At 37.5% G+C, this 12,492-nt stretch overlaps 1 protein-coding gene and 1 long non-coding RNA gene across 6 annotated transcripts in view; one reads left to right on the top strand and one right to left on the bottom strand.

Moving 5' to 3' along the window:
* Nucleotides 1-208: 208 nt before the first annotated feature.
* Nucleotides 209-12,492, bottom strand: part of LOC6032480 — a 40,728-nt gene continuing 28,444 nt past the window's right edge. For all 5 annotated transcript variants that reach the window (XM_038257831.1, XM_038257829.1, XM_038257830.1 and 2 more), the window contains exons 4-6: nt 7,929-8,070; nt 7,584-7,870; nt 209-1,155 (exon numbers count right to left, since the gene is read on the bottom strand). In XM_038257831.1, coding sequence (XP_038113759.1) covers nt 464-1,155; nt 7,584-7,870; nt 7,929-8,070 — 1,121 coding nt within the window. In that variant the 3' untranslated portion in view covers nt 209-463. The remainder of the gene's footprint in view (nt 1,156-7,583; nt 7,871-7,928; nt 8,071-12,492) is intronic.
* LOC119767909 lies at nt 11,717-12,066 on the top strand. Its single transcript, XR_005277785.1, has 3 exons — nt 11,717-11,726; nt 11,789-11,897; nt 11,962-12,066. It is a non-coding gene; the product is annotated as an uncharacterized LOC119767909 (long non-coding RNA).

Genomic DNA, 12,492 nt, shown 5'->3' with positions numbered 1-12,492 from the left:
TCTATTGTCTGTTGTGCAACAATCACTATCAAAAACTACTTTTATCTAAACGCTCGTTTTCAGCCAGTAAGCTAATAATTCCCCTTCCCTAGTTTTAAGAAAATAATTAACTGTTAGGAAACAGTCTGTTCAAAACGAAGATAAATAAATAAATTAAAATAGTTCTAGTTGATAGTTTTGTGATATTATGCAAAAAAACATAATTTTCAATGTTTAATCAGTAATACTTTATTATCTAAGAAATTGGCACTTTCTTGCTTTAGCTACCTGAATGAACTATTAAACAAATAACAATAAAATGATATGTACAGCATTAAGTTTATGTATAAAAATCAATGTTTAATAAGCGGAATCAAAAAATATCCTCCACCTCAACATAAGCTGCTCTGCGCTTCTTTAGATTCCACGGTACAACTGTATATCTCTGGCACTGGAAAGTGACTTAAGTAGCATGGCTCTTCCATTACGATTTAATACTGTCTTTTGATTTAAGTTTCTCCTTATCCTTGGCCTCTTTCTCCTTCTCCTTCAAATTAGAAGACGAGTGTCCTCTAATCAGCTGCAAATTAAGTGGTGGAAGCGCCGTTCGAATGTTCTTCAACCGTTTGCTCTTCTCGACCTGCTTGAGCGGTCCCGGTGTAATCGCCGAGCTGGAAACCGACATCGGTCCCACCTCGTCCAGATCCTTGCTGCTCCGATCGGCACTGTTCACGATCATGTCCGACTTGCGGTAATATCTCGGCATCGAGTAGTCTTCCTTGACGGTGGAAATTCCCGCCGTCTGTATCGAGTACAGACTGACCGATTCGCGGTACTTTTCCACCGTCGGAGTCTCCAAGTAGTTCTTGGGTAGATTGGAGAACGAAATGGCCGGCACTTCCGGAGTCATGCTGATGGCGTTGTAATTGCTTGCCGAAGAAATGGTGAAAATGTCATTTTCACTGGCGGGTCGAGTTGAAAAGTATGGCTGTTCGGCCTGCAGATGCGAAAGGTTCTTGTTGATCACCCCCGTCGAGCCGGCGAACGACGCTGACGCCTCGATCAGGTTCCGCGGGGGACGCAGCACCACTTCGTCAATGTCGTCGTTAGTTTCCTCCACAATCTCCGGAATAATGCGACTGCCGAATCGAGTCGGGCGGAGCTCGCTTTGGGATCCTGAGGAATGGTAAATTAAATATTTTGTTGAATCTTAGATTATGCCAATATCATCTTCATCTATTGCAACTATGTTCGTATAAGTTTAGTATGCATAATGTTCGAGGCAAGTTAGCAATGTGTAAGACTACTAAAAGGTAACTATCCTAATCTATTTTTAAGCATGTTGCTTTTTGAAGGGTAGTATTTTTGAAAAACAGCGAGAAAACTTTTTGTTGTATATATTTGGTATATATATACAGCAATTTCCCACGAAAACAGCATGGAAAAAAACAAAAGTGCTCGGATCGGGCTCAAAATTTTTCTGGTGGTTCCCTGGCCGAAATAATTAGACCCGTATTTTTTTGTTTGGCCATTAGGGTGACCTACGGCGTATTAGGGTGGTCTGAAAAATGGCGATTTTCGTCGATTTTCGCAAAAACCACTTTTTTCGAAAAATCCTAACTCCTCGCCATTTTAACCGATTTCAATTGTCTTATACGCAAATGAAAGGTGATAAGTTGGCCTTTCAAAGAAAAATAGTAAGAAGTTTAAAAAATGTAGCCTAACATATGAAAAGGTCGAATGAAACTTTAAAATGCCGTTTTGACGGTGTCTGGACCAAAGAGCCTATGTCAGGAAATATTTTTATCGGATTCCCCGGACATTTTTACATAACATACCAAAAAATGGGAGGAGTTCATTAACAGGATTCCGAGATATGAGTTTTTGACCAACAACATTTTTGTATTTAAAAGACGCAACTTTTGGTACCCAGACATGGGTACGAGTCATCTCTGCGATACGGTTTTACGCAGTAGGCCTGGCCGCTTTAACACTCGTGATGTTTCAATACATTTCAATGCAATGGCGCACTACAAAATGTGTACCGAAACAATGTCACTGGAATATCTCGTCACTGACTGAGCCGATTTTGACCGTATTGGCCTCATTCGATTTGTCCTGGGGCCTCATTAGTCCCTATTGAAATTTTGCTGCATATAAATTTCACAATTTGCAAAAAAAAGGGTGTTTTTTGCATGAAAACCTGCCATATTTTTAGAAAGGTTCTTAAATGACCTTTCTTGTGGATTACGAATTTTCAAGAATCACCAACCACCTGAAGGTGGATTAAGTAACGTTTTTAGCATAACTTTTTAAGTACTTTTCTAAACTTCATAATATTAACTATGGTCTTGTGGGACCCTAAGACGGATCGAATGAGAACAAATCGGTTCAGCCAGTCCGGAGATAATCGTGTGCATATTTTTCGGTGCACGGACTTACAGACATACACACGCACAGACATTTGTTCAGAATTTGATTCTGAGTCGATAGGTATACGTGAAGGTGGGTCTACGAGGTCGAATAAAGAAGTTCATTTTTCGAGTGATTTTAAAGCCTTTCCTCATTGAGGTTAGGAAGGCAAAAAGAAGCTTGACTGATGGTGTTTTTACTAATGATACGATTATCCTCAACTCTGCTTGAATGCTTCTTAATTTATGTTGATTTTCGCAATAAAACTCATAATTGGAGCCAAACATTTCAAAAAAGCACATACAGTCATCCCACATATTCGGAACGGTTTACAGATCGGCCAATGTTCAAAAAATCATAGCAAATCGATAATTGAACTTAATGATTCGCTTTAACCTTCATGAGATCTTTCGAATACTGTATCGAACATCTGGAAATTTTAACTTTTATGTGAAGTTTTTGAAGAATTACTTTGACCCTTGAAATCCACAAATTCGGAACACTTTTTTCTTACGAATGTAAACAAACTTTGAATCTCTCCAGGAGTACATATTTATTACCAAATAATGACTTCACACACTGAAACCAATGAAACTCAAGCTTAGTGATGTTTTATACATTGTTTGATAACTTTTTTGTGAAAAAAATCAGTTAAATTCAGGTGTTCCACAATAGTGGGAGGCACAATAATATCCCACAATTATGAAACAGGCCATTTGGAGACAGTGTTTTGCTGCTCTGGACTAAATTGTCTTGGAATGAAGTTTTTTGTTCAAAAAGTACTACTTTTACTAGTGAAATAGCAAGATAATGTCCAAATGAAGGTTCTAAAAATAGTAAGGTCGACAGAAAAGCTACTTTTGGCATGCTATTGACAAATTATCATAAAAGTGTTCCGAATTTGTGGGTGTTCCGAATATGTGGGATGACTGTAACTTTTGTAGACAATAGTGTATCCTTTTCACTCGAATGACAGTTTACATAAGGTGTGAAAGGGACACACTCTTGTCCAAAAAAGTTATGTGCCTTAATGAAATGGCAAGCACGAATTTAAAAAAAAAATCTCGTTATTGGGTCCTTTCAACTTTCCACCTATTGTTCATAATGGGCCCTTTCAAAATGCAATTTCGACCGTATTAATTGTATTTCGACGAAGTTTTTTTCTGCAGAAATCCTTGGTGAAACGTTAAACAAACTTTGTCTTGAAGTGAATTAGTGTTAAGAATGTATAAAAAGTTCACTTTATAACATAGAAAGTTCCTCAACTACGAAAAACTGATGAAAAAGAAAAGGTCACAATTGAACTTTTTGACTAGTTTGGAGTGAACATTGTTATGTGCCCTTTTGTGTTTGTGATTTTTTCAATAGGAAATTGTTTGCTATCAATCTGAATCCCTTCAACATGTAGAGAGTGTACTAATGAATGGAATAGTGGAATAATCCCGAATGTTTACGTTTTGGTTTTGTGCCCTAATGAAATGTTTGGCTCGAAATACATAAATCTATTATTTTGTTCAATGTTAGAAAACATTTCGTCAGCTGTGTGCTATCTTGTGACAACGACCATTTAGTACTTTTCGAGAAAATCGATTTTTAAAGTTTGATGATAAATATTTTCACAACTATGAATGGTAGAGCCAAACTTTTTGAAGCAATCGGTTCGTATACTATCGCTTAACAAACGCTCCAAGTTTCAACTAATTTGGTTACACCAGTTAAAAGATACAGTAAGTTATGTAATCCAAAATCTGAAAAGCACGTGTCACAAGTGTGTTTCGAAAGTAAAAATGACACATTCTCCGGCAATGTACACCTTAGGATGAAATTTTGAAAAGCGTGTATGAGCTATTTGGATATTTTTCCTCGATTCTAGACTACTTGAAGCTTCAAAAATCATGGTTTTCATTAATTGATCATTTGAATATCATTTTGTACAAGTTGGTTAGGTTAAGCATCAATTCGTGATAAAATCATCGTTTTAAGACATTTTTCTAAAAACTCCTGGTTTTCAGCGAAATAAAATCCAAAAAATATTCTTTTGATTGCATTTTGTAGGTTTTTAGTTGTACTAAACGGAAATGTCATGGGTTTGCAGTTTATCTTAAGTTAAGTATTTTTTCAAACTAGTGTAAGTTTACCATTTTATTGCGTTGCAACGTCACGAAAAAGGGACATTTGTTTATGTCAACAAAAAACTAAACATTCAATCATTTTGATATTTCGGATGCTCTTTGTACTTGGAAAGAGCTTTCAAATGCAATCTAGAGCGACTTAATTGGTTGTCTAGATCCAAAGTTACAACAGGTTTAAGTTTGCGTTGCAAATCAAAATAGACCAATGTTCACAAGGGGGAAAATTCTAAAACTTTCAAAAAAGTAATCACGTGGTTACTGGATGGCCCCTTTATGATAAACTGATTTACGTGAGGGTTCATTCTAATACAACGCAATGATTTTTTTTTATCCCACAACCTTATGTAAGTCAAATTACAGTGAAATTCATTAAACAATAAAAATCACGTGATTCGGTTGTTTTTTTCACAAACTTTTGTCACTCTGTTGTTGGATGAACCCTTACTTAAATAAGTTGTATGCAACGTTTTGTTGTTCACAATTAAGAATGTTATGTTGCGCAGTTAAACAGTTATATTATTTCCTCAAATTTAATTTAAAAAGCACAAAAGTCAACAAAATAAGTTACGTTGTTTGCAGATCACCCCTTAGGGGCCATGAACAAACGATATGGGCACTTTATTTATAAATTCAAAATAAGCCCTCCTGAAAACTTGAAGCTCCTCACCTCCCTTCTAAAACTTCCACGTGTTTTGTAAGTTGCCCAAAACCATTAAAATATTAAGGGAGCGTTCTTGCATTACGTAACAAAACATTTATATTTTTAGACCCCCTGGAAATACATTTCCGATACACTTTTTTTGTATAAATCCTCGAACCCTCCTCCCTCCCCCTTGATATGACGCCGTTACGTAATGCATGGACGTCCCGTTACATGGATAGAAGACGGGAGAGGGGGGGGGGGTTTCCTTCGTGATAATGGAATAATACAAAAAAAATATTTTGAAAACCCTTTGGAAAACTTCGTAAATCGTACTGCAACTGTGAAAGCAGAATAGGGGGGGGGGGTCTAACATGGGCAGGCCAATCAATTCACATGTCCTTGTACTGTCTATTAATGTCTTATAATCAAATCTTAACCTAAAGTTGTTCAGTCTAACAAAAACTATGATTTATTTTGAAACTATAATTTCGTGACGTAGCAACGCAACGAAAAACCCTGTTTTCAAAAACAGAGCGTTGCAACGTCACGAAATGTAAGCGGTCTTCAAAAATCGAGGTTTAACTTTTTCGAAAAACTAATGATTGCATTCGATTTGTTGGCCAATTTTACACTAAAAATGGAAGAAGAACTCCAAATTTGCCGTTTAACAGAGCAAAGTTAATGGCGAAACATGAATTGGGTCAGGATTGAGAAAAAGTCACGCGTTGCAACATCACGCTACATATCCCCCTCTCAAAAATAGAATATTCGCTTAAATTAATGTTTCAACATTGTTTCTTATAAGAAATTTAATGTACTTTCCGAATCTGTAATAACATTTGTACCTTTTCAATGTAATTTTTGAGTTACAGCCGAAATACTGAAAAAAGAAAAGTCAAAGCGTTGCAACGTCACGGCGGAATACAAACTAAAATAGACTTAAATCAATAGTTTAACCGACTTAATCAGTATATTTTCAAAAATAAAAGATTGCATTGCCTTCAGAAAATGTGTATCAACATAAATTTGTGAAAAACAAGAAAATTTTTCCACATTTTCCAACACCATGTATGACGTGTCACAAGTGTGCACGATTATTTTGATGATAAATTGGTCTATGTCACAAGTGTGTATTGCGATATCCGGGAAACGGAAGCGAGTTTCCAAAATCGGGTTAAAGCATCTTGTAGTGTTTGTTTAGTACCGTAAACTGGGGTGACTTTGATAGCCCGGGGTGACATTGATAGAAATTTGATTTGGCCACTAATTTTGATACATCCAATCCAACAGTCACATTTTTGCATATATGTTCGATAATAAGCTATCCCATAATGCTTACATATTCAAAATTCTCAAAAATGTTTAGATATTAATTTGACAGGCATTTTAAAAACCTATCAAAGTCACCCCGGGCTATCAAAGTCACCCCAGTTTACGGTATAGCAAAACGTCATCATTAACTCATTTTCGACCAAAATGGTCTATGGCACAAGATAGCACACAGCTGACGATTTATAGAAATAAAATGCAACAAACAGCTCATTATAAAATAATTATGAAAAAAAATCCAAAAATCATTAAAGGTTGAAAACCAAAAGTGTCTCATTGATATCTACGCTACCCTTCTTGTTATAATATTATCAATTGCCCAGCAAAATTTGAGCGTTTGAGGTGGACAAACTACCAAATGATAAATGACTTTGACTTTTGCCTCCAATAAATCCCTCTTTTTTGAAACGACTCTATGGAGACGCGTGGTTTCTTAAAATGATTTTGTCGATTGTAACAGTAACAGCATGACAGAAAATCAACAGTTATTGACATGGGAGGTAAAATGGTCAGGATTCTCAGATTTCGTATTCTTAACGTACGGAAGTATGATTGAGGAATGAAATTGCGTGATGGATTTTTTTATTAATGACAAATGACTTGTTTTGTTATTCCAGCATGAAGTGTGTAAGCAGCGGCACAAGTTGTATTACAATTGCACTCACCTTGTTAGTGTAATTTTGGAAGACGTTAGTGTCAGAGTGTCAGCCAATCGGGGTTAGGATCTTATTCTAATTATCTCTCGCGAGCCTACATTTCCTATCCTATCCTGCAGTATCAGTGTGTATCAATGTGACAAAGTGCTCTAAAACGTGTACAAATGGTTTAATTTATACAGTGCTCGGCTATCTTTAATGTTTCGTGCGAGTGTGTTTACCATGCGTGTTAAATCTAGAACAATGGCTTCTCTCCTTGGGACAGGATGAAACATATTTCGAGTGTGTATCATTCTGGTCGCTACAGCTGCCTTTCAAGAGGTGCGCGCGTATCATGCTAAGGTGGAACTGTGAGTGTGTTGTTTGGTGGGGTGGTCGGAAGGGTGAAAGGGGAGGCATTTGAATGGCACTAATTGCAACAGTCGTCGTTACCTTCGAGCCGTTTGAGCAGCTTATTGGAATCGTCCTCCCGAGTGGCCACCTCGCTGCCCGATCGTGACGTTTTCGGGGTGGACGTGTTGGCGTCCAGTGACACCGCCGAGATGGGCGAGTCCGGCGAGATGGCAAACTTCACCGAGGTTGGACTCTTGACGGCCGGTTTCGTTGGGGCTTGCTCCTGGAAGATTTGCGAGTTCGCAAACACCGCCAGCACTTCCGGCGCCAGCATCGGCACGTTGGTTTGAATCTCCCGCCGCAGGTCATCCTCGTGGACTTTTGAGCTGGTGGTTAAGTATTATTTGAAATCATAATTGAAATATCATAAAACTTTAAACAAACCTTAACGAATTATTTCGCCCGAAACTGGCCGGCTGTCGGCAAATTGGAGCGTTATTGTTCTCTAATGAGTCTTCCGAGTTGTAGAAACCATTTGTGGACTTTTTCTTCACCGCATACTCGTCTTCCTCGGGATCGTAGTGAGCTGTGATGGGGAAAAAGTAAAGCACTTGATTAGATTATTGACCCTTATTGACGAAGGGTAATGTTTTAAAAATAGTTCTCGACACGTAGAGAAATTGCTCATTTATTTAAACAAAAAGAAAGTATATAATACACATGTTGTTCTAAATCAATCCAAAAATTTATGAAAATTCTGAATGATTTTTCTATTCCAGAGTGATTACCAACTCGGAAAATATAACGAAAAACGACACTTGTAGGGCATAATTAGCGCAGTTCGTCACCCAGCATCTATGATTTGCTCCTCTTCTGATCGACATAGATATCAGTGAACGATTTTGGGCACATCGAGCGTAAATATCATTAAATTACCCGAGGCCACTTCAATTGGGGACACGGCGCGGCGTACGTTCGTTTGTTCTTTGTTGATGTTTGTATCCCAATCGGGACAAAGCAAATAGTGGACATGGACGATGTTCAATTGTATTCCTAACTTCGACTTTTTTTTAAATTATCTATCCAATATTTTTAAATTGCTGTTGTCTCAGTCAACACGAAATTTATGTATAAACATAAACATACTAAAACTTTCCAGAAATATGGCCTTTCCCCCCAGGATCCTAGTAGACAACTCCCATATCGTACAAAAATGGCCACATGTTCATGCAGAACATGCCGCGTCTCGGCACGCCACAACCCCGACACACTATCTGTCCCAAGGACCACTAGATGCGCAAAACTAGAGCAAAACACAAAAGGGCTGCAAAGGCTGGCAAAATTAATTATCGCTCCAATTATAGTGTGATTGAAAATCCAGACAATATAGTGCGCTGCCGTTGGTTGCTGCAGCAGCTCTGTCGCGTCGACTCTTTCTAGCACGTGGAACGCATTCCGGGCGTCGAACATCAATAAAGCTGTATCCATCCAGTCAGCTATTTGCGATATGAGCCCCACTGCACTACATGCATGCCGCCGCAGAAGATGCGCAAATAACTGTATCGAATATCACACGCACCAAAAAGGGTGCGCTTTCATGGGAGTTATGCAAATTAAAAGCAAATCTTAAAAAAAAAGTTTTCGGAAAAGTTTTTAGGTGAAACACTACTTTCTACGTATAAGAGTCGATTGTGGACGGTGGGACGGTGCGCTTGCCATGCAGGATTATTCGTGTTTCGAGCGTCCTTTTTGTGTTATTGGTGTTAAAAGCCCTTCCTATATCATTGTTGATCAGAAGGCACGGCGTCGGGTAAATTGTGCATTAATCTTTCGAATAATGCGTAAAATTTGCACGGTGAAAAAGTAATTTTTATCGAATCGTTTATCGAAAGACACGCTGGTATTTTGAATCGGAAAAAGCAGTGCCATTGGAGCAAAATTTTTATTTATTAGATAATAACCGTGTGTGAGTGTTGTTGTTTGTTAACCAGAAATACCTTCCCATCGTTGCATCGTTGCTCGGAAGGCTCACCGACGGGTCTTTTATGAAAGTCCTCCCCATAGCATCCTAATGATTATTTGTGGTGAACTCTTATTTCATTAAATAACCAGGCAACAGTTATGGATCAGCGCGCCTGTGTGCTTCTAGCAGATGCGGCGAATGGAGCTGATTTAGACTTAGGACAATGGTCAATATGAAGACTTTTATGTAAAATTGTCTGGAAAATCGACTTCGGTTTTTGAAAATGTTGATGTTTAGAGCACTTTTGAAACAAATAAACAGTTTCAGTAAATGATTTTTTTAATTTTTTTAGGTGAGTTGCTCCATCCTGCATTTTTTGTGAGTCTTTTTTTGAAATCTTAGGCTATTTTCATAAAAATTTTATAACGAAAAAACATCGTGGGCTCACCTTCAAATTTGACTTTTTAACTTAAAAATAAAAAAAAATCTCATAAAAGTAGAGTGTTTTTTCCATTCAGTGTATTTTTTTCGGAAAACCCGTCAAATTTCCTACAAGTTTGTCTCTGACCACTTTTTGATACGATGCAACGGCTTCGAGATACCGCAATATTAAATAGATTACGAAATACAAAAATATTTAAATTCTCACGTCCTTCTCATATATCATTATCGAGTGAAACTGGCTCCATACACACAAAAATGGCTTATATAAGCGTAGGATAACATGTCTACAAATTTTCATTGAAATCGGAGAGGGTCGAGAAAAAAGTACCTAAAAAATTCCTGTTTTGGGCTGGAATCGCTCATTCATTTTTGTCAATAAGTGATTCTTATGTAAAATTGGCAGGGAAATATGATGGTAAGGTCGCATTAAAAAAATAAATACGGCTGTTTTGAAGTAATGTTATTTAAAGTTTTCAATTGCGCAATGCAGGTTTAAAATAGTTTAATCTAAATTTTGATCACGGAAATGGATTCTACGTCCAATTTCGTTCAAAATTGAGCCTACGACCGAGCTATCGCCGTTTGAAAATAGGGGTTTCAAGCAAGTTCAAAGTGGCTCAAAAATCACCAAAATTTCTTTTTTTTGGGAAACACCAAAATTGAGGGGGTATTCCGATTTGGACGAAATTTGGGATTCTTGCATGTTTTGATAGTATCAACAGCCCTGCCAAATTTGAGCAGGATCGGAGAGGGTACTTTTCAAATTTTATTTTTTTCTTACACACTTCAGGTGGGGTTCAGGGGTTCAGGTGGAGCTTTTTGAACAAGCCCATAAATGCTAATTAGATGATGATCAATGCAAAAGAATGAATTTTTGAAAGTTTTCAGTTGATACTTCTATTACCATGAAAACTTTGGAATAGTTTTGAAAATATTGTTTGTCCCCTGATTTTTCGGACCACTTTTGAAGGGGAAAGAGGGTGGCATGAGTCTTGAAACATATTTGCAAAAGCCTAAATGATATTGAATGTTCGGAAAAAATAAGTAAATATAAAGTGATAAAAAAGCGAAACAAAAATCACCAAATCACAGACGTGTTTTTATCAGTTTTTTTTAAATTATATTGAAAAAAAAACTTTTTGTCATTAAACTACTAAATTTTCCCGTCATACTCTAGCGACAAAACGACCTACTTTTCTCTTCCAAGGATAACAGAATGGAAAAGTAAAATTTTTCAATATTTTTTTGTTTTGAATGGTAAGTTTACTTAACACATGGAAATATGATGTAAGCAACACTTTGCAAAACTTGATTTTTTCAGCACTCGTCGTACAAATCATCTTTTTGCAACTTGTTGCATAAACTACTTTTTTTTGCAATTCCATCGTGAAACTACTTACATTTCCTGTCATTCTCGAATGACAAAAGGTCCTGCTTTTCAAAACAAAAAGAGTAGAAAGTTTGTAACCTATCGCTTGTACGTAGTCCAATCTCTGGTTACAATGCTTCGCATAATCCTGTCAAACTGAACCGTAGGGACAAGTTAGGACATTGTAACTAACCATTACACTTTAACAACATAAAAACAAACACACAAGCTATCCCTTCGGCAAGCACGACTCACATCTCTATTGCGTCAATTTCGAAATACGCTAACAAAAGCTTAAAATTTTATAAAAGGGACTTCTTCATTTTGAATCGTCCTCATTTGCCGCTACCGACTAGAATCCGTTACACATATTCTAGTCCCACCTGTAAAAGTCTTGTAATTTATAGTGCAGTGAAATTGTTATATCAGTGTTGAATGTTAACAGCATTCCAGTAGCGGCGAAATGGTAATTTAGTGTCTTTAAATATGTGAGTCGTGTCTAAAGAGTGTATTTTATTGTTAATTTAGTGTCAGGGAGTTGGTCCCAACCCGCACCATCCAAACTAACCGTCAAGGACCGCGCTCTACGCTAAAAGTGGTCGTTTGGTTGGTGGTGCAAGGAGGTAACAAAAATGTGGTAAATATCCAAAATCAAAACTTTAAAGCTAGAACAAGTTATTAGAGATGAACTCCTATCTCAGAACCTCCAAGTTGGCAGAGCGCGCCAACCCGAGAATCTGTTAGAGCGCAATGGCGGAGGCCATCCGGTGAGTTCATTGTTACCACTGTTACACAAAGCACAAGTACTAAAACCAGCCTTAAACACTGTACAGGTTTTTTTTCTACCAAAGACAAAGACACAAAACCAAAGAACCCAAAACCGTTGCTGCGCCAGGCCTGGCCGGAGGAAGATCCTCCGACTTGACTCGACCACCGCGGGATACACTAGAACACACGAACACACACACACATGGTTAGGTTAGTTTTAAAACGACGAAAAACAATAAATTAGGACAGTTAAATGCAATAAACATGACTTTTTCCATAACCCAAAGCGACGATCTTTTGTGATTCTTTTTGCCAGGACAGTGCGATTAGCTGAATCGAACCAGGATTGTGAAAGGGTAGGTACAATTCTCCTTCCCCACGTCAAATGTGAGCAGTTGCAGATCTTTACATCTCTCTCTCATCTCAAAGAGTCTCAAGTTCTGGTTTTTATTTAATTTTTAATT

The sequence above is a fragment of the Culex quinquefasciatus genome, chromosome 2 (genome assembly GCF_015732765.1).
Source record: "Culex quinquefasciatus strain JHB chromosome 2, VPISU_Cqui_1.0_pri_paternal, whole genome shotgun sequence".
NCBI classification, from domain to species: Eukaryota; Metazoa; Arthropoda; class Insecta; order Diptera; family Culicidae; genus Culex; species Culex quinquefasciatus.
This window is presented reverse-complemented; position numbering and strand designations above follow the sequence as displayed.